Source organism: Bidens hawaiensis, unplaced genomic scaffold (genome assembly GCF_021521415.1).
Source record: "Bidens hawaiensis isolate Kalapana, Puna unplaced genomic scaffold, B.hawaiensis_p1.1 tig00007678_1, whole genome shotgun sequence".
In the NCBI taxonomy this organism is placed as follows: Eukaryota; Viridiplantae; Streptophyta; class Magnoliopsida; order Asterales; family Asteraceae; genus Bidens; species Bidens hawaiensis.
In genome coordinates, this window is record NW_027491534.1 from 1076252 (window position 1) to 1099504 (window position 23253).

A 23253-nucleotide genomic window follows, 5' to 3' on the forward strand; every position below is an offset into this window, starting at 1 on the left:
GTTCTAAAAGAAAGTAAAAGTTAAAGGGGTGTTTCGTATAAAAGTTTAGAATTATTTGGTATGTTACTTTAGGAAGTTAAGAATATTAGAGATTATTTACTTTACTATAATGAGTTGTCTTGTTTTCTAAGTTAGAATTTTAGTATAAATAGATGTTTATTGTTATGTAATTGATGTGTCAATTTTTTTTAGTTAATAAGCAAACTTTATTTATATATTATCTTACAAAACGATTATAAAGAAGTGGCAGGTAAACAGGCAACAAATTGTGCCGCAACCCAAAAATAGCCGATCTTGGTTGAGATCAAATTCGGTGTCTGTGATCTTAGGCCTGATTTCCAACAATTGGTATCAGAGTCACTTTTGACAAGAAAGTCGTTTTTCGAATATGCATAGCAGCCCGTTTGAGCTGCAGGTTTGAGAATATTAGGTGAGTAATGATTGGTTTGGGGCTTCATTCATTACATCACTTTTGTCAAAACGCTCCTATGGTGACATGGCGTCACATGGCACAAAACGTCCCTCACAGAGGCTCCATCTGGCGTCTACTACACATGGTCCAAGAGGGCGGCAAGTTTATTAAAACTCCAAATTTGGAGGGTTGATCTTGAAAATGAAGTAATATTCCAGAAGCATATAGTAAGAAAGAAATCCACGCCGAAGTAGGAGTTTAGCACGTCATTTAACAGTGACCGTCGACTGCGTGGCTTCTGACACCAATCACACCATCATTTTTCACGCCTCTTCTTCAAAGTGGAAGTCAAATCCAGAATAAAACGCCATCCAACTTTCTACGTATGCTTCATGGGCCCTCACAGGTGCAAACTGCAAACTCACATACAGGCCATCAAGCCCATATGTGCTGATAGGCCCATAGTCCCGATGCTGGTTTAATTTCGATTGTTCAAAAGGGCCATGACATGATATACTTTTTAGGGAAAATTCCTAAAATGACCCTACTTGGGAAAAAGATTCCAATTTTGTCCCCTCAAACTTAATGATTCCAAAAATATCCCCTTCTAACTCATCTTTGACCTTTAACGACGTGTTAGTATAACGCGTCATCAAAGACGTGTTAAATTTCCTAACGCATGGTCAAGTGTCAAAGATGAGTTAGACCTCCAAACACATGGTCAACGACGTGTTAGCATCAAACATATAGTTAAAGACATGTTAGCCTTTTGTTTATTTGTGTTTTTTTAATATTATATTATTATAACTAATTTTACTTATATTTACCTTTTCTTTTAGAACTTCTAATATAAAAATTTTTATATTATTTCGAACATACCGACAGGACATGCTTATTTTTATCTACGGACCGATATAAACTTACTCCAACTCGAGCTGTGTCAAATCAATATCGAAATGTTCAATAAAATTTGACCCCGCACAGTTTTAAATAAAATTTTTATTGATATGCATCAGGTTTATGAAATAGGTTAATTGAATCACATGACCCAAAGACCACCCACCATGATTCGAGTCATCTGCAGCAAAATGGAGCCATGTTTTATTTTGTAATTTACTTCCAATTTCAACTTAATTCCCACGTATCCAATTTATGTTTTGCATTTTATTTCAAGTTTTGTGGTAGTGGTCATAGTCAGTTTGCATGTTTTTCGGTAGCGCTTTCTTTTATTTCCTGTATGTACGTTGTGTGATTATGATAAAAGTTTCTTGATTAAATTATCTCATTGGATTATGAGTAATTTGATCATTTCTATTGCTAGTTCAAGGTTAGCAACTTGGACAGTGTTTTTTGGTATCTAAATTAGGGTTGAGTGATGCAACTATATCTCAATCCAAGTTTAGAATTTGTTCAACGTTTATTTTGGACAATGTTTATGTATTTTGAAAAACCGTTGCCTATATGTTTTCAGTTTGATTTCGAATTTTCATATCCGTTACCCGCTTATATCATATCATTTTATTATTATTATTATTATTATTATTATTATTATTATTAAGAAGGTATGTTGTTGACGTAGCGTTTTGTTTATTTGCTTTTAAAAATTAAGTGAAAAACGTAAAAAAATCACCTTTCTTTTTCTTTTAGACTTTGGCAAACTATTGAATATTATAATTTCTAATATGTAACTTTAGACATGTCTTAGTCGACAACAATCAAATTATTATATATTATCTTATAAAACCTACGACACAGATTGATTTTGGCATACTCATTAATTATTATAATGTGTCCATGATATTTGATTTTCGTTATTTCATAGGTAGCATTAAGTAATTCTTTTATTTTAAGGTTAGATGTCCAAAGACCAAAAGATACATCCTTTCATTTGTTTTTTACTAGATCACGTTGAATTATTCAATATATGTTGCTTAAACTAAAAATTTAATTGAAACGAACGGTTGAAATTAAACTAAAATACGTTTGGATTCTTTTGGTGACCATGCGGTGCATTGCAAAGAATTGCCTGGCTTTAAATACAGACATGATCTGGTTAGGGATGTTCTGTGTGATGTTCTTAAACGGGCAGGGATTTCTGCTAAAAAGGAGGCCTCTGTTAACTTTCTCACGGATCCTATTGAAGAGAGGTCTACTTTACGACCAGCTGATATTCTTGTGTTCGGGTGGGCAGGGGGGAACACGCCTGTGTGGATCTTACAGGAGTGTCTCCTCTTGTTGGGCTCAGGGACCGTGGGTTTGTTGTGGGTCAGGCTGCGTTGGAGGCTGAATCGGGCAAAGTTGTTAAACACGAGAAAGCTTGTTTAGATAATCAACATTCTTTCTACCATTTGCCTTTGATACATTTGGTTTTCTGGCTCCAGAGGCTGTGAAATTTTTGAGTAGGGTTCAGCGCGTCGTACACGGAACCTCTTCAGCTTCTAGGTCCCAAAGCTTCGTTTTTAGCAGGATTGGCTTTGCTGTTCAAAAAGGGGTTGCGGCGCAGCTTGTTGCCCGTCTGCCTGCCACTTTATTATAATCGTTTTATAGTAAATTATATAAAACTTCGATTGTGATAATAATAGTAAATTATATAAAACTTCGATTGTGATAATAATAAGTAATAATAATTGACAAAGTATAATGAAACGAACGGCCGAAATTAAACGAGTGTATATACATAAGTATATTTTTATACGCAAGTCAACATGATGACAAACTTTGATTTTTTTAATTCACCTGTGTTTAAAAAATCAAATCAGTCAACATGTAACTGATTTAACAATAAATAAACTCACCAATTTTGAATACCCACAAAATAGACATGATAGAATAAAACTTTTGGAAACTATGGGGATTTAGAAAAAAGTTGAGGCTAGTGCGAGGTAGAATATTGAAGGAAGAAGAAAAACAAAATTTCGACCTAAAAAGGTATTTTCGTCAGGAAAGTTAAGAAGTATTGCGTGCCACATACCTCCAACGTATGCCAGACCCACCCCTGTGTCAAAACCAATCTGAGTTGATCTTATCAAATTCTTTTGTAGTTTTATTATTTATTATTTGATTTTTATAGTTAACTTCAACTCACTATTTTAAATCTAGATAGATTGTGAGGGCGTTCGGGTCTTATCATCAGTGGGCATTCGGACGGGTGAGTTTTCCTCGGAACTGAGATAACTTGGAGGCGCTTAAGGGCTTCGTACGGCAGGGTTGAGCTAGATGGCGGTAACCTTTTGCCATTAGGTCATCTCATACAGAGTACCTAGACATTCTATGTTTGTTGGTTGTTCAAAAAAAAAGAATACATTGAATTTTATTTTATATACCAATACATTAATACAATATAATAAAAACGAACACAAAAATTAATGAATCTACATCATTAGAATAAACAATTGTGTAGCATAATTTTTAGTATGCTACACAATTGAATAGTAGGAGTACCGGTCATTTTTAAAGTTTGGGCCAACCAGTCTGATTAATCAAGTTGTAACTTTGATCACACTTTGTATGAATCAATTGATTCAAAAGCAAGTGATTGAGAATTCTGGTTTTATATATGACAATTGTGTATATTTAAAAAGTAGGTTTAGAGGATGTATCGCGTATTAGACCATCTCCACCCGGATGAGGTGGATTGGTCCATACATACAAAAACCAAACATATGGACACGATGGGGTGGAGAAAGACCCATCACTTTGTCCGGTTTTCAAACAAAAACAAAGAATTTAGAGTTTTTAAGGGCCCCACTAAAATATAATATTGTTTTTTTCAATTTTATTTTTTATAAATAATCTTTTTATAAATTAAGTTAACCGAAAATATAAAAACTTTATTATTATTATTATAAAAGTAGTTTGATTAGTAATATTAAAGTAAAAGTAGGTGATGATGTGGATGATGAGGTGGAAGTTTGGATTGGTTTGTGAGTGGAAGAAAAAGTGAGGTTTTTAGAGAAAAGTTTGGAATTTGATGTGACACTGAGATGGCGGTATGAATTGGTTTTTAAAGGTTTTTGGGGTGTGGATGCTCTTAGTTATGATTAATCAAGTTCACATAAATAAATATCATCATTGTTATCGTACTCGGTATATCCAACCAATAACAAATTGTATACGAAAAATAATTATAAGCTTAAAGCTTGCACAATCTACCAACTACCTCAAATCCAATATCCATTTTCAAACACCAATCAGTTGGAAATATGAACATCCAAATGCAATCGTTGTACCGAACCAGATCCCAAACAAACAAATTACTTTCATCGATGGAGTTAATTACTTCTAAAACCAAACATCCGATCTAGAACAACCACGAGACCCATTGCAACCGTCGAATCGATCTCCGGTTGTACAACCAGACGGAAAACATCTCCGCCAAACGCCACACCTCCCACGGCTTCCTTCCGCTTGATCTCGGCCACGCTACGCCGCTTGTCATCATACACCACGCAGCACCTCTGCGCGTATGAGCCTTCGATCTCGTACGCCACGCTCTTTTTCTTTGGTGATCCTGCTGTACTACTCACATGAGCTATTGACTTTGCGTTCATAAAATTCACGTGTTTCGCCACCGAGAAACGAGGATTTACTGTGGTTTCTCCATCATACACTAGCCAGTTGCCGGTAATGCTTGCTCTCTGTTGAATCAACGAAAGAAATTCAGTTAAATTAAAACTCAACAAATTATTATTATTAGAAGTAAAATGTAACTTTTATTAACTTGGTTTGGAAAACAATACAAGCATCATATATATACACATAGTTACATACCTTGCGGCGGACGGTGAGGAGAGAGCGGCCGGAGGCGTCCATGAGAACAACCTCAGACTTGTTGCCAGCTGCGTAATTATCGACTCGAAAGACGAGATTGCCGTTGGAATCGTAGACCGTAAATCCATCGCAACTGAAGAGAAGTGATTTCTTCCAAACAGTGAGGACAACGGGGTTAAGATTCCGGTCTGCGTTAGAGGTTTCACTTTCACCAAAGAGCCGCTGTTGGTGGGAAGAACTAGAAGTAACAACTTTAGGGTGTACTTTTGTCATCTTGCTAAAGTTAAAGTTCATGTGGCTTTTATGTTGAAAACGAGAGAATTGAGATATGAGAGTGGATAATGGTGCAAAGGGGGTACTTATACTCTCATTTGACATGTAGTGAAATACGAAAATACCCTGAGCTGGAGACACAGACATAAAAAACGTTGTTTTAATGATTTATGAGGAGGAAATGTGAAAGATGGTGTTAAGCGTGTGGTCACTCACTCAGACAGTCACTCTTCTAGTTTTCTGTTATTCGGTGGACCCATATTATTCTCCTCCCATCATTGTTTTCTTTTTGTTTGATGAGAAAGGAAAATTTCAATTAAGCATGTCAAAAATTCATTGAATCGATTCCAACCGTGCAACACCAGCTAAATCGAATGATTCGGTCAGGTTATGAGTAATTAGTTCGGTTTACAAATTAAAAAAACCAAATTGTTTGTCGAGGCTGGCCGACCCATCTACCTGCCTGTATTTTTAGTTTGTTCAGAAATTTTAGTTACATGTTCATAATCGAAATTCCATCAAAACCTGCTAAGCAGAAACGGTAAACATCTGTCGTTACAATTGGCCAATCTGAATTTTCTTTCGATAAGCGCGTTTCTACGTGGTTTTGATATATGATACTAGACATTATTTATAATGTGACATCCCTCGATTTCGGATCAAATTGTATTTATTTTGTATTTGTTTTTATGTTGTAAACCGACCCGATTTATATCCTGAACATTTCAAATATATAAAATATTGGATTTTATGTTACTAAAACATTCCCGCTTGTCTAATTTGAAAAACCCCTTTTACGGATGCGAAAACGGACTTAAAACGCTCAAGATACATCAAAAACGAACTTCCGAACGCTAACCGACGTGCAGACCAGCAGCAGATCAGCAGTAGACCAACCCCATCTTTTTTTTGTTGTTTTGTGACTTGTCTTGACCCCTCTTGCATGCAAACCTTTATATCACACCCCCATGCTTGACCCTTTCAACCCACCCTATATATACACCCCTATCCCCTTCATTAATCTTTACTCATTCATCTCTTTCTCTTCCAATTCTCAAGCATCCAAAGGTGTTCTTCATATTTTTTTGGCAGTCAAACTGATCATGGTCTTGCATTATAATCAACTTGTTAACACTTATTTATACTTGAAGATTGTTTTACAATATATATATAATAGCACCCTTTGTACCTTCGGTGGGCATTTCTCCGGTCTCGGTCGGTTAAGTGTCCGGCCCATAAGACAAAGCTACATGGAGGACTCGTAATAGTCCTTGATTATATATATTTTCCGCATCTAACCATCAAATTTGTTATACTTGTTTAACTTCTGCTTATCTTAGTTCTATTTTACATTTTGAGTTCCATGGTTATGGGTTTGCAGAGACTAGCCTCGGTTATTCCGTAAATAGCTCCAAACCGGAAGCCGAACTCTTGTTTACTAGTTTGTTTAAATAGTTGTATAAACATGTTTTATGTAAGATTTGAGCTTCTAAAAACCATTTTAATTAGTTCCATGGTTATGGGTTTGTAGAATCTAACCTCGGTTTTGTCCCGAAACAAGATCCGAACCGGAAACCGAACTTTCGTTTAAAGACTTTATTGTTGACTTTTTGTATGTAAGACTTTGGTATTATTATTTATAAATTATTTTACAAGTTCTATGATGTTTGGAGATATGGTAACCATTATTGGCCTTATTCCAAGATAAAAACCGAACCAAACCGAACTAAACCAAGTCTACTCGCTTAAGACACACAGGTGTGTTTTTAACCATTAAAGCCTATATATTTCTTTAAAAATACTTTATAAATTGATTTTAATTATTTTCACAAAGTACTCGGAATGTTGAATCCAACTTGATCCTATAACAAAGTTTGGACCGACTAAACCGAACACTCGTTTAACGGACGTTGTTAGTTCTAAAACAATAGAACTACATACTTGGTTAAGTCTCTTTAAGATTTATTGAGTTATCTCATACATTTATTATTTTGGAAAAGTTGACTTTGGGTTTGGTCAAGTCACCAAGACCCGAACCGACCACCTGAACACTCGTTAAAACCCGTTTTAGTATCTATATTATAAAGAGACTTGCTTTCTTGCATTTTTACCCACCGTATTACTTAACATAGGTTGAGTAAAATTAAGGGCTAGATACTTTAACCCGGTTTCGAGCAAACTTACATTTTTAAATGACTATTATTATAATTTCTTAAATATTTACATTTTAAACCTTAAACTTTAAATTGTTTACATTTCTTATCATTTATTTTCGTTTAAAGACTTCCAAGACAACTTTTCTAATACAAGACTTCTTCTCCTTTAGGCTTCGTTCGTTAAACTCATCGTTCCGGTTAATCTCCAAATCATCAAATCTTTCAAGTTTATTACTTGAACGTGAGTACTTTCATCCCCCGTTTTCACTCTTTTATATTTTGGGGGTGACATTGCAAACTTATTCAAATCCAAATGATTTATACTTGAGTCTTAAACCACAAACTTTATTGTATACTTTACTTAAATAAATGCTCGATTTGGTGTTATATGCTTATATGCTTAAGTGCTAATGTGTTTACCGCTTTTGGATGGTTGATTTATAAATCCGAGTATATCTGGCATCCTCTTATAGAAATGTGTCGTTAATGTATTCTTATTAACGATTTCATATAAAATCCGAGTATATTTGGCATCCCTTTATAGAAAGGTGTCGTTAATGTATTCTTATTAACGATTTTCATTTATCTAAATTGTTGCTATTATTTATTGTTTTGTATACAAGTTGTGGAATTTCATATTATACATCTATTGTTCAAAAACTATGAAAATGCTCACCAACCTTTGTGTTGACAAAATCTATTTATGCAATGTTACAGGTTTGACTTTAGGTTGACTCGAGGACTTGAAGAAAAAACGTTATCGAGACTATTAGGATATTAGCAAAACGAACAATATATTATTTACTATGATTTGAATTCGGTTGTTGTATGAACAAGTTATGTGACTCTTTGTGTTTTTATGAATTTAAATGAGTTAATTAAATATTGTCACTTAATAGTGTCGTATGCGATGAACAATCGGTTGCGCCTCGACATTTCCGTCATGATCAGGGCGTGACATATAACTTTTATATAACATGCATACAAGCAATATAAGGTTTGTCTAAAGTGTCATAACCATAAAACAAATTCATAAGTTCACTAGTGTAAATCATATCCAGGTGGTTGATACAAATCAAATATGGTCACTTAAATCATGTTTACCATGGTTAAGCAAATCTTATCATTTTATCAAAGGATAATGTTTTGCTTGATTATATGCAAACATTATATCTCGAATATATTTGCTTGATTTATTATATTTTTTTGATTTTGATTTTAAAATTAAGAATGAAACAAACACAAAAATAACGTTACTTTTTGGGACCAATTTAAAAGCATATGATGCGTGTGAGGACAAATTTCAATCGTTAGTTAAAAATGAATCAATGATAGGATCTACTGCACTTTCTTTTATTTATTCTATTTGTTGTCTCCTTACGTACGTTGACATTTTTCCATCAATATTGTTTTTATTTAAATGTAGATACTATCATCGATTCATTTTCCCTAGTTTGCAATTGATCATTGTTACTTGAGTCGAACTATGATATACATCATTTTATAAGAACGACTTTTGTTCACTGAGATGAACATAACATGACTATGCAACCAAATTAACTTGAATAGTTGTTGCTTTGATTAAGCAGGGAGTTGTAATTTATTTTAAGTATTAAGTATTCTCATGTATAGTGTGATGTGTTTAAAAATTGATCCGTTTGAGGTGCCAATTATCCATTCTAAACTTATAAAAACACAAAACGTTCGTAGGTTATAATTCATTATTCTCAACCATATGTATGATTATTAACAAATAGTTTCAATCAAATTATATCTCATAGTTATGGTAAAGATATAGTTATGGTATTGCAACAGTTAAGTACGTGGTGCAGAATCCCTCAATTTTTTGTTTTTTTGTTTGGTGATTAGATGGAGCTCTATTCCTCGGTTTCTTTGGGGAAGAATGAAAAGGATATTTTGCAAGAATTAGTTATTATCAGATGTTGGAGACTTTAAAAAGTTAGAAATAAAAAGCTTCAAGAAGATAAATACGTCAGGATTGAAGAGATAATGGGCGATATTATTAAAACTTTGATCCTTTTGTAGCTAAAAAAATAGATCAAATAAACTGATGGAAGATTGAGATATGTGGTGTAAGTTATGGTTGGTTTTAATAAAATTCATCTTACAAAAAATAAAAAAAAATAGTATAAACACCAACTAACATGTTATTAATAAACTAGTAGAAAAAAACTTCTTGACATATCAAATCTTAAGTTACACTTCTAAAATTTTTATAAATTTTAAATAATTTAATTTTCTAACCACGTCAATATAATGAATTAAACTTTTTAGTTTATATGACGTATTAATATTTGCAGTTTCGAACACACACAATTCGAATAATTAAGTTAAAGATACCATCTAATAATAATAATATTTTAAAATAATATATCAATTGCTAAAATAATCGTTGTATTTCGATTATAATAATAAACGAAATACCTAAAGAATGCTAATATTTGGGACCAATTTTAAAGGAATATGAATATGATGCATGCAAGATTCGTACGTGACAGTAATGTTTTTGAGTTTTATAAATGAGTATATATAAAGGTCATATATCTTGAAACTTCCTATGTGAAGAAGCGTGGATCGACTCACTGGTAGACGATCTACTTTCCTCAGGTGTGATTATACTATTTCACCGATGGTTTTCTTGGATCCGGGTTCTTCCACCTACAAAATGAACAGCACCGTAAACTTACCCCTCAGAAAGGGACAGAGGGGTCCTCTTTGGGGTAACCCTCCGGTGTGAGAATAAGTATTTGTGGGAGAAGATAATAATATGTGAGAGTAAGGAATTTAGAGTGTATTGCTTAATAGCTGAATACTCTGTGATTGTATGTTGTCAGGTGATATCTCATGATCCTTCCTTGTGGAGTTGATGCTGTATTTATAGTGCTAGGGTTTCCACTGATTGGGCTCAGACCCAATTAGGGTTTTGTTGGCCTCCTCCAATTGCTTGGCGCCACGTGTCCTTGGGGACACCTGGTGCTTTTTTATTGGTTGTAATCACGTGGTAGCACATGGTTTATGCTGAGTTGTCCACCTTTCATTGGCAGCTGTCGACATCAGCATATTCTTATTCCTTAAAAAGATACCTTCTGGAAGGTTGTCTGACGTGCACAATCAAGGTTGCCCTAATCCTGATTTGGATAAGGATGAGGTTGATTATGTGCATGTGTGATACGCGCCTATCCTGAGGATGCGCGAGGTCTTCTCTTTATTCTCACGCGCAGATGTTTCATGCGCAGATGTGATATGCACGAGCATGTGATATGCGCCACGCGCGGATGCGCCGCGCGCATATGTGATATGCGTGAGCATATATGATGCCTGGGCATATGATGCCTGAGCATGTGTGATATGCGCCATGCGCATAGGTTTTGGCTTTGTGCCTTCGTAATGTCTTGATTTCAAGCCTCGTCTATATCTTGTGGGTTGACCCGCCTTGCTCGGTGTTGAGGCGGGTACATACCTCTTCAAGCCCCCCCAGTCTAATGTGTGTCTTGTCTCGCGCGAGCAAGGCAAGATAGATGTTAGACTTAACAGTTTGCTCTTATTAGTAGGGGTTTTGTCTTTTTCTTCTTATTACTCGTCATTGCGCGGAATTCTATCCTTTTGGTTGAAAACGAGTCGTCTATGTACGTGATGGAGACGTGTCAGACCTTTCGTGTGCTCGAGGTGCTACAGTTGCCTTTCGTGTCCCCTCACAGAGTGTCAGGAACACGTGTCGCGCTCGCATTGGTCATTCCTGCGAGTGGCGGCGCGTGAACTCTGGCAACAGCTGTAGAGTTTCTTTTCGTGTCCCCTCACACAGTGTCAGGGACACGTGTCGCGCTCGCGTTGGCTTACACCTGCGAGTGGGGGCGCGTGAAGTCCGATCAGCACCCATATTTCTCTCTCCTGGGCCTATAAAAGCCAGCCCTTAGAGTTTTTTTATCCTTCATCTTCTTGTTTATCATTCAGAGCTCTTTCTTTCTGTCTTTGTCTTCCGATTACCTTTGTTCTGCTTCCAAATATCTGTTCTTCAGAAGTTTCCCCTGTTCGATTTTACAATTGTATGTCTGATAGTTCAGACAACACAATCTCCCCCATCCATTGCCGTAGAAAATCGTTAGTAATGTCTACATTGAAGAAGACCGGCAAGGGGAAGAAGGCTGCTGAGGGCTCATCGGAGGAGGTAGGGAGGACCAAGGCCGTGAAGAGGTGGAATGAAATCCCCTGCAAACTGAGGCAGGCGGATCTTGAGAGCCTCATCGCCTCTCAGGGTTTTCCCCCCTGTTTGGCTGCATGTTGCCTGGGTCCGGGCAAACGGCGGCGGACCCGCCTGCCGGCTATATATCCCTATATAGCCATTTTTTCACCCACTGCAACCTTCGTCTCCCGATGACAAGGTTTGTGGGTGCGGTGCTTAAATTTTATGGGATTCATATATCCCAAGTCCATCCGTTTGGACTTGTGCGCATGACTCACTTTGAGTTCATGTGCAAATCCCAGCGCGAGGAGCCCACCTGTAACACCCCGACCAAAGGCGGATTATACATCGGGGCGCCACATATTGTTTCATTACTCGTGACACTATTGGGTGTCAATATTTAATAAATACATTCATTCGCGCACGCGCAAAGTATAAATAAGATAACATAAATCATCATAAATTATAAATCATAATATTCGAACAGCAATAACTTGTCTTGATACATTTTAATCTAGGTCCAAAATAAAGAAAACTTCCTACGTGTCCACAAGCTCCAAAACAGCTACTGCAAACCTGAACATGTGTTAAAATAAACGTCAAACACTTGCGTGTTGGTGAGAAATCAAGTTTAATACAATACATAGATAACCATAAATCTGCGCGCAACATGTGTATGTCTGGTTTTCAACAAGGGTGTAATCTGATCGGGACCAACTCTAAGATTCATAAGACTGCCAGTGCTCACAATTGAGCTCACAAACAAGACTAACTGTGCATGTGTAAATAAAAGAGAAAATCATAAACGATAGTTCTCCCGTGTTCATCTAATGGTACCATGAAAACTGCGGAATAGACCGACAAGACGGTTAATGATCCACACATACAAATAAACAGCCAAGTCTACGTCCTCAACACATGGGATACTGCGCGACTAAAGTTCATAAACAGTTTAAGACTCTAAGTTTGTATGAACACATGAACATCCCAAAACATTAAAAATAAAAAGGGATTAGGTACGAGATTACTCACATGATAAACGATGCGGTGTAAGATAAAGCAAGAACCAACTTTAAACAAGCACAAGTTAACCTATAATTAAATATTATTGTTTTAATGATTGGTTTTAAGTCTTGATTACAAGTTAGCATAATTAATAAGTAAGTTATTATATATAATATATTACCGGAAAACAGGGCAGAACAGGGAGGAAGACGGAGGCAGAGAGGGAGGCGGCAGAGAGAGCAAGGAGGAGGACAGGAGAGATTAAGTGTTTTGTGTGTGTAGTGTTAGGAAAATAATACTATTATTTATAGAGAAACCCTAGGGAACACAATCCCTAGAAAAAGGGGAAAAGATCTCAAAAAGTAAAAGATTCCAAAAGCAAAAGATATCAAAAGATATGGCAGCTGCAGGGGGCAAGATAAAGCTGTCAGGGAACAGTAAAAAGCATGGGCGGATCAGATAAAGGTACAGGTCAAGCATGGAAAAAGCAGATCTCAAAAGATAATGTCAGTCACTTTTTCTGCCAACCAATGGGGTTGGTGCGCATGCTGCGCCAAAAGTGGCTTTTCAGACATAAAGCAGATTAGGTCAACAGCACAAAAGATAAGACAACACAAAAGCAACGGCTAGATTTAAACAGAAGAAAACTCGAAGGATTCAGCGCGAGAAGGCTAAGGCGCGAAGGCAGACACAGAAGGTCAAGAGAGCGCGAGCGCGAAGGCAGACAGAAAACAACCTTAACGCGTCGCGGAAAGAACTTCATTTCTAAGCGCGCCGCGGGAAGAGTCACATTTCTTAGCGCGCCGCGGGAGGAACTAAAATTCCTAGCGCGCCGCGGGAAGAACTATAATTCTTCGCGCGTCGAGGGATGAACTACGATTCTTAGCGCGCTGCGAGAAGAACTACAAATCCTTAGCGCGTCGCGGGAAGAACTACCGTTCTTAGCGCGCTGCGAGAAGAATTACAATTCTTAGCGTGCTGCGAGAAGAGTTCATCTCGAGTATCGCTGAAACAGGTGGTCTTCACGCAGGATTCCTTGTAAGGGGTCTGGCGCGTGGAGCTGCGCAGACAACCTTAGGCGGGAAGGAACAAAGGACAAGCAAAGAGTTAGAAGAAAAAGAGGGAAACAAGGCTTAAGGGCGGGACGGCGACAAGAGGGAAAAGAAGGCGGAAAGAGAGGAGAGGGACGGGACGGCGGAAAGAAAGAGAGGAAGAGGCGGGAAGGAAAATATATTATTATTATTAAAAGTAAAATATAAGTATAAATAAATATTAAATCATAAAAGAAAGAGATCGGATCGGAGAAACGGGTACCTGGGTCGGGTCGGATCGGGGCAGATGTCACAGTCTCCCCTACTTTAAGAAATTTCGTCCCGAAATTTATCTCGAAGTAGGTTGCGCAGAGAACAGGTGCGGGTACTTGATCTTCATTTGATCTTCCCTTTCCCATGTAAACTCGGCTCCGCGCTTGGACTCCCAGCGAACTTTCACGATAGGGATACGACTGCGCTTGGTTTGCTTAACCTCGCGATCCATAATCTCAACAGGCTTCTCAACGAAATGCATAGATTCATCAACTTGAACTTCATCAAGTGGAATGTGAAGGTTCTCGTCAGCTAAACACTTCTTGAGATTGGATACATGGAACGTTGGATGCACATTACTGAGCGCGGGCGGCAGGTCAAGTCTATAGGCAACTTTTCCTACACGCGCGAGAATCTTAAATGGACCAACATAACGAGGAGCAAGCTTACCCTTCTTCCCAAAGCGGACAACACCTTTCCAAGGCGACACTTTGAGGAGAACAAGATCACTAACTTGAAATTCGAGAGGCTTTCGCCTACGATCTGCGTAACTCTTCTGTCGGCTTCTGGCAGTCAGCAGATGATCACGGATCTTGGCGATTTTATCGGTTGTCTCTTGAACAAGTTCGGGTCCTGTGATTTGAGCTTCTCCCACCTCGCTCCAACAAATCGGGGAGCGGCACTTACGACCGTAAAGTGCTTCAAATGGGGCCATTCCAATACTGGAATGATAGCTGTTATTATAAGAGAACTCGATCAAAGGTAGGTGCGAATCCCAATTACCTCCAAAATCAAGAACACAAGATCGGAGCATATCCTCAAGAGTTTGAATAGTTCGCTCAGACTGACCGTCAGTCTGAGGATGATATGCCGTACTCATGTCCAAGCGAGTTCCTAGCGCAGATTGGAGAGATTTCCAAAAGCGAGATATAAAACGGCCATCGCGATCGGATATGATGCTCAAAGGAGTACCATGGCGGCAGACAATCTCCTTGACATAAAGCTGCGCGAGTTGCTCAACACGGTAGTTTTCACGAATGGGCAAGAAGTGAGCAGACTTAGTCAATCGATCCACTATTACCCAAATGCTATCATGTTTGCTTGCTGTCAAAGGTAACTTGGTAATAAAGTCCATCGCTACACATTCCCATTTCCACGTAGGAATTTCTGGTTGTTCGAGCAAACCAGATGGGCGTTGGTGTTCAGCTTTCACTTTAGAACAAGTCAGATATTTAGCTACGAACACAGCAATATCCTTTTTCATACCGGGCCACCAATAAGTAATGCGCAAATCCTTGTACATCTTATCAGTGCCAGGATGAATAGAATACCGAGATTTGTGCGCTTCACTCAGGATATCAGCGCGAAGATTCTCAACAAAGGGAATCCAGATGCGATTGAGATAGCAGAGAATTCCACTCAGATTAGGGACAAAATGCGCTTCCGCGCCACACGCTAACTCGGCGCGAAGGTTACCATTACTGATGGATGCGCGCTGCGCGTCACGAATACGCGATTCAAGGTTGCTTTGAATCGGCGCGAAGTGAAGCTGGGTGCGCGGCAAAATACAGTTAAGCTGGAAGGGTTTTCGGCTGAGCGCGTCGGCTACCACATTAGCCTTACCAGGATGATACCGGATCTCACAATCGTAATCGCTGATGAGTTCGTTCCATCGGCGTTGCCTCATGTTAAGTTCCTTTTGATCAAAGATATGCTGAAGGCTTTTATGGTCAGTGTAAAGGATACACTTAGTACCATAAAGGTAGTGTCTCCAGATTTTCAAGGCAAAAACAACTGCACCAAGTTCGAGATCGTGAGTTGTATAATTATTTTCATGAACCTTGAGTTGCCTTGATGCGTAAGCGATAACCTTGCCTCGTTGCATAAGAACACAACCGAGACCTTGGTTGGATGCATCGCAATACACGAAAAAATCATCATTACCCTCAGGTAGCGCAAGAACAGGAGCTTCACACAACAAACGCTTGAGCGTTAGAAAGGCTTCTTCTTGCTTCGAGCCCCAAATATACGGTTTACCTTTGTGCGTTAGAGCTGTTAAAGGCAAAGCGATCTTCGAGAAGTTCGAAATGAATCGCCGGTAGTAACCAGCTAAGCCCAGAAAGGAACGGATCTCAGAAGGAGAGGATGGCGTAATCCAGTTCTTGATTGCTTCAATCTTGGATGGGTCGACATGAATACCCATCTTGTTTACAACATGACCAAGAAACTGTACTTCATCAGACCAGAATTCACACTTGGAAAGCTTAGCATAGAGTTGCTCGGTTCGAAGCTTTTGCAATACCAATCGGAGATGTTGCTCATGCTCGGCCTTGGTCTTAGAATACACCAGAACATCATCGATAAACACGATCACGAATTTATCCAAGAAAGGCCTACACACCCGATTCATTAGATCCATGAAAACGGCGGGTGCGTTGGTTAGACCGAAGGACATGACCAAGAATTCAAAATGGCCATAACGAGTTCGAAAAGCAGTCTTCGGAACATCTTCATCGCGGATGCGCAACTGGTGATAGCCAGAGCGGAGATCGATCTTCGAGAAACAGGAGGCACCTTGGAGTTGATCAAAGAGGTCGTCAATACGCGGTAAGGGATACCGGTTCTTAATGGTGAGTTTGTTCAACTCGCGGTAATCAATACACATGCGGAACGATCCATCTTTCTTTTTAACGAACAACACCGGAGCACCCCAGGGCGAAGAGCTAGGGCGAATGAATCCTTTAGCAGTCAACTCTTGAAGTTGGCTGGCCAATTCTTGCATCTCAGCGGGTGCAAGACGGTAAGGAGATTTAGCTACGGGGGAAGCACCAGGGACAAGATCAATACGGAACTCGACTTCACGAGCGGGAGGGATACCAGGAAGATCATCAGGAAAAACTTCAGGGAAATCACGCACGACGGGGATATCGCGAAGCTTCTCTTCTTCAGCAGGTTTAACCACATGGGCTAGAAATGCAATACACTTCTTCCGCATGAGTCTTTGGGCTTCGGCGCAAGACATAAGTTTAAGACCACTGGAGGGTTTTTCGCCGTAGATATGAAGATCACCATTTTCTCGAGGAATGCGAATCAACTTCTTGGCGCAAATAACTTCGGCGCGATTCTTCGAGAGCCAGTCCATACCAATGATAACATCAAAGCTTCCAAGAGGCATAGGGATGAGGTCGATTAGAAAATCGTTTTCGTTAAGATTAAGCGTGCAATCTTTAATCACCGAGTTTATTAAAACAGTTTCACCATTAGCCAATTCAACTGAAAAATCTTCTTTTAAATCGTTGCGCGGTCGCGCAAGCTTCTGCTCGAAGGCGCGAGAAATAAAACTTCGATCGGCGCCAGTATCAAAAAGTACAGAAGCATAAAATCCGTTAAGCAAAAATGTACCATTAACTACGTCATTATTCGCTTGCGCTTGGTGCGCGGTTATGTTAAAAGCTCGTCCACGCGTCACTTGGTTTGAAATCTGGTTCACCGGATTCACTTGCGTAATCTGAACTTGTAGTCTTGGGCACGCGTTCCGGAAATGACTGGGATCACCGCAGTTAAAGCACGATCTGGGTCGTGGGTTTTGGTAGGTTGGTTGTGGATTCTGCGGGTAGACTGGTGGTGTTGGCGCAATTGGATTGGCGGGAAGGACTCTACAGTTTTCAGCAGTGTGACCAGTACGGCCACATCGGTTGCAAAGTCGACACGGGGTTTGGGTTGGGTGGTGAAATCTACAGGTTGGGCAAAAGGGTTGATTTCCTGTGTAAGGTTTCTTAGTTGGCGGGGCAGGGAGTGCTGGATTGGTTAAGGCATAGTTATGGACTACAGGAGGTGTTGGGTAGGCTGACAGAGGGTTAGGCGCGTAAACTGGAGGTTGGTAAGCGGGTTGCTGGACAATGGGCGGGTTGGTAAGCGCATAGGCCTTGCGCCTGCGCTTGAAGTTGTTACGGTTTGAGGGTTCAGGTTTGGTTTCTGTTGGTTCAGGGGCAGTCTTGGTGAGTTTGGTCTTCTCAGTTCCCCGCAGGAACAGGGTTCCTGCTCTGACATGGTTGTCGCTGAGCACAGCGGCCAACTCGATGGCGTCAGAGAGGGTAACTGGGTTTCTGGCCCATACAGAATCTTGAATTTCCATGGGGAGACCCCCAAGGAATTTCTCGATTGCTCGGCGTGAAGGGGTAACAAGGTGAGGGACCAGTAAGCTTAGCTCGTGGAAGCGCGTCGCGTATTCGCGCGCTTCTCCGCTGTACTGCTTAAGATTCCAAAATTCTTCCTCCAGGCGCTTAACTTCGTTGGGAGGGCAGAATTCTCGCGTCAAGAGATCCTTAAATTCCTCCCAGAGTATGCTGGAAGCAGCTTCTGCGCCACGCGCATGAGCTACTCCATTCCACCATGTAAGCGCTCTGGATTCCAGGACACTGGAAGCATATAGGGTTCGTCTGTCTGAGGGGCATTGGGTGTGGAGGAAAGTGTTTTCGATTTTCTCAAGCCACTGGAGCATCACGGTGGCTCCTTCAAGACCTGTGAACTTTGGAGGGTTACCCGCGTTAAAGGACTTAATGTTATAACTGGAGGTATTGTTTTGGCTCAAGGCTTGGGCTATTGCGGCGGCCATTTCCTGGGAACGTTGCTGTCTACGCATGCGCGAGGCTTCTCTTCTCTGAAATTGGCGAGATAGCGGAGGCATTCTATAAAAATTTTAATTTTAGTTAATATCTTGGTTTTAGCGCAAAGTTTTAATCTTATAAAGCTTGGTTTCACGGAGTTAGATGCTATCAAAAGTTAAAGTAAAATAAATGACTTTAAATGCAGACTTAATAAAGGTAACAAATTCGAATCAGAAATCGACAATTCATGTATCACCATGACTTTCCGAATTCCCAATTTAAAATATACGAGTAAACGAGTATTGGAGATTGACGATTCATGTATCACCATGACTTTTCAATCTTCAATATAAAACATACAAGAAAATGAGTATTGGAGGTTGACAATTCATGTATCACCATGACTTTTCAAGTCTCCAACCTCAGAACATAATCGTAAATGGAAATTGAAAATCAGCTATTCATGTATCACCATGACTTTTCGGATTTTAAAATCCTACAAACGAATATGTAAGTAAAATCAGTAAAATCGAAATTCAACAAAAATCGAAATATCGCGGAATAAAACAAAATCATATACTGCGCAAGCGCGAGCATATTTATAAATAACGAGTAATCAACAATAAGCGCGCAAACATGAGATTTCTCTCATGCGCGAGAAGGGACTCTTAGGTATTCTAGGCCGTTACGTCTAACCACCTATCCTAAAGTCAACGAGCTCTGATACCAATCTGTAACACCCCGACCAAAGGCGGATTATACATCGGGGCGCCACATATTGTTTCATTACTCGTGACACTATTGGGTGTCAATATTTAATAAATACATTCATTCGCGCACGCGCAAAGTATAAATAAGATAACATAAATCATCATAAATTATAAATCATAATATTCGAACAGCAATAACTTGTCTTGATACATTTTAATCTAGGTCCAAAATAAAGAAAACTTCCTACGTGTCCACAAGCTCCAAAACAGCTACTGCAAACCTGAACATGTGTTAAAATAAACGTCAAACACTTGCGTGTTGGTGAGAAATCAAGTTTAATACAATACATAGATAACCATAAATCTGCGCGCAACATGTGTATGTCTGGTTTTCAACAAGGGTGTAATCTGATCGGGACCAACTCTAAGATTCATAAGACTGCCAGTGCTCACAATTGAGCTCACAAACAAGACTAACTGTGCATGTGTAAATAAAAGAGAAAATCATAAACGATAGTTCTCCCGTGTTCATCTAATGGTACCATGAAAACTGCGGAATAGACCGACAAGACGGTTAATGATCCACACATACAAATAAACAGCCAAGTCTACGTCCTCAACACATGGGATACTGCGCGACTAAAGTTCATAAACAGTTTAAGACTCTAAGTTTGTATGAACACATGAACATCCCAAAACATTAAAAATAAAAAGGGATTAGGTACGAGATTACTCACATGATAAACGATGCGGTGTAAGATAAAGCAAGAACCAACTTTAAACAAGCACAAGTTAACCTATAATTAAAGATTATTGTTTTAATGATTGGTTTTAAGTCTTGATTACAAGTTAGCATAATTAATAAGTAAGTTATTATATATAATATATTACCGGAAAACAGGGCAGAACAGGGAGGAAGACGGAGGCAGAGAGGGAGGCGGCAGAGAGAGCAAGGAGGAGGACAGGAGAGATTAAGTGTTTTGTGTGTGTAGTGTTAGGAAAATAATACTATTATTTATAGAGAAACCCTAGGGAACACAATCCCTAGAAAAAGGGGAAAAGATCTCAAAAAGTAAAAGATTCCAAAAGCAAAAGATATCAAAAGATATGGCAGCTGCAGGGGGCAAGATAAAGCTGTCAGGGAACAGTAAAAAGCATGGGCGGATCAGATAAAGGTACAGGTCAAGCATGGAAAAAGCAGATCTCAAAAGATAATTTCAGTCACTTTTTCTGCCAACCAATGGGGTTGGTGCGCATGCTGCGCCAAAAGTGGCTTTTCAGACATAAAGCAGATTAGGTCAACAGCACAAAAGATAAGACAACACAAAAGCAACGGCTAGATTTAAACAGAAGAAAACTCGAAGGATTCAGCGCGAGAAGGCTAAGGCGCGAAGGCAGACACAGAAGGTCAAGAGAGCGCGAGCGCGAAGGCAGACAGAAAACAACCTTAACGCGTCGCGGAAAGAACTTCATTTCTAAGCGCGCCGCGGGAAGAGTCACATTTCTTAGCGCGCCGCGGGAGGAACTAAAATTCCTAGCGCGCCGCGGGAAGAACTATAATTCTTCGCGCGTCGAGGGATGAACTACGATTCTTAGCGCGCTGCGAGAAGAACTACAAATCCTTAGCGCGTCGCGGGAAGAACTACCGTTCTTAGCGCGCTGCGAGAAGAATTACAATTCTTAGCGTGCTGCGAGAAGAGTTCATCTCGCGTATCGCTGAAACAGGTGGTCTTCACGCAGGATTCCTTGTAAGGGGTCTGGCGCGTGGAGCTGCGCAGACAACCTTAGGCGGGAAGGAACAAAGGACAAGCAAAGAGTTAGAAGAAAAAGAGGGAAACAAGGCTTAAGGGCGGGACGGCGACAAGAGGGAAAAGAAGGCGGAAAGAGAGGAGAGGGACGGGACGGCGGAAAGAAAGAGAGGAAGAGGCGGGAAGGAAAATATATTATTATTATTAAAAGTAAAATATAAGTATAAATAAATATTAAATCATAAAAGAAAGAGATCGGATCGGAGAAACGGGTACCTGGGTCGGGTCGGATCGGGGCAGATGTCACACCACCCCTCGGCGCTTTCAGTTTTTTTACAAGCCCAAGATCCAAGACTCTTGGTCCTCTTTTATTCCTCGCAGTCAGAAGGTGAAGTGCTCCACTGTGTCATTCAAGAGCCTTCATGACTGGTCTGAGAGGTTTTTTTATATAAGGGCTGGTGTGATCCCCATCCGCATGACCATGCGCGCGATCACATCTGCGCCTGCGGATGTGGGTGTCCTCAAGAACCCAACTGGCGCCTGGGTTAATAAGCTGACCGCTGAACCATCCCCCGCCAAAAACATTTGTGAGGAGGCGCTGGTGGGGGTTGGTATGAGCAAGAGGTGGGCGGACAGCGCGCTTGAGCCCGTTATCCAAGTCGACGGGTTATGTAAGTTAATCTCATCGCTTTACTTCTGCGCGAATATAATTCTTTTTGCTGATATCATTTGACTTGTTTTGTGCAGTCACCAAGGAGTATATCCATGCCGCCTATGATGAGCACATGGAAGGTGGATCCGTCGCGCTGGGCGCTGGGGAGGTTGGCTTCCCCGATCGCTTTGATGACATGTTCATCCCTGTTGATCTGGGATTTCTGTTTGACAGCGATGCGCCTGGTAAGCCTTTGTACTTATGCATTTGCCTTTATAATACCAAATTTGGCTAACACTTCTGTTGCATGTATTGTAGATGCGCTTGAAAATTACGAGCTGGATCTCGCGGAAGAGGAGGAGGAAGAGGAGGCGCCCCAACTAAAGCGTAAAGCTAAGGGGAAAACTGGCGCAAGGGCCAGTAAGAAACAGAAAAAAGATGTTGCCCCTGTTGTTCAGGATCCTCCTACTCAGGCGGGGGGATTTGGGAAAACCCAGGAATTTACCACCAAGGTTTCCTTGGCTTCCCTGCCTAAAAAAGTGGGCAGACCTCCTGTCCACTTGAGGTATGGTGGCGCTACCTCCTCCCTTCCCGCGGCGGAAAAGGGAAGCGGTGTTGCGCCCTCGACAGGTATACTTTGCTTATTCTTTGCTTATCTTTATGGTTCTATGAGCGCGATTCTGATAGAATTACTAATGAATCTTTGCTCACTCAAATGTTTGTAGAGCCGGCGACCGCGCAACAAGATGCCGAGGCTGCGCCGGAGGTCGCTTCGAAGTCCCCTGTTTTACCCTCAAAGAAGGGTAGAATGGACTTCATGGCGATGTTTGCTTCGCGAACGGAGTTGCGCCAAGGTACGTATTGCGCTCTTTTTTTTCTGACTTTCTTTTAGATCAAGTCATGAACCATTTGTTGTTGTTGATTTTTTCATAGAAGCCGTAGCTGGCGTACAAGCTTCTGGCGGCACTCCTGGCGCTGGCGCCAGCGCCGTTGGCTCTGCTCCTGCTCCTGCAAGCGATGAATCTCCCCTCATTGGGATTACTAAGGAGCAGGAGGCCGTTTTGCGGGCCGACCTGGCGGCGCCGAGACCTCCCTCACCTCCTCCTGCGCACAGCCCTCCTCGCGAGACCGATTTTGATTCTAGGTCGCAGGAGAAGAGGCCTATTTCAGAGGAGGATGAGGAGTTTGCAGTTGAAGACTCCGATGGCGCCCGCGCCAGCCCTGCAGCGCCACGAGGTTTCGCGGCGGAGCCATCTCGTGGGGCTGGCGCTGACTTTTCTACTTCATCCCCGCAGGTATAGGTTATTTTTTGTTCCGCTGCGCGGGCTTCCATCTTAGTGTTTTGATGACTTAGATAATTTCTTTGTTTTTGCAGGAAGCCGATCACACCTACCGCCCGAGATGGAATATTACTG

At 40.4% G+C, this 23253-nt stretch overlaps 1 protein-coding gene across 1 annotated transcript; it reads right to left on the reverse strand.

Annotated features, from left to right (window-relative positions):
- Window positions 1–4683: 4683 nt before the first annotated feature.
- LOC143635728 (protein LURP-one-related 8-like) lies at window positions 4684–5455 on the reverse strand. The gene is made up of 2 exons (XM_077103485.1): window positions 5183–5455; window positions 4684–5049 (listed from the first exon to the last, which is right to left on the reverse strand). The coding sequence occupies exons 1-2, from the start codon at window positions 5453–5455 to the stop codon at window positions 4684–4686; spliced, it is 639 nt and encodes a 212-aa protein (XP_076959600.1).
- Between the last annotated feature and the right edge of the window lie 17798 nt (window positions 5456–23253).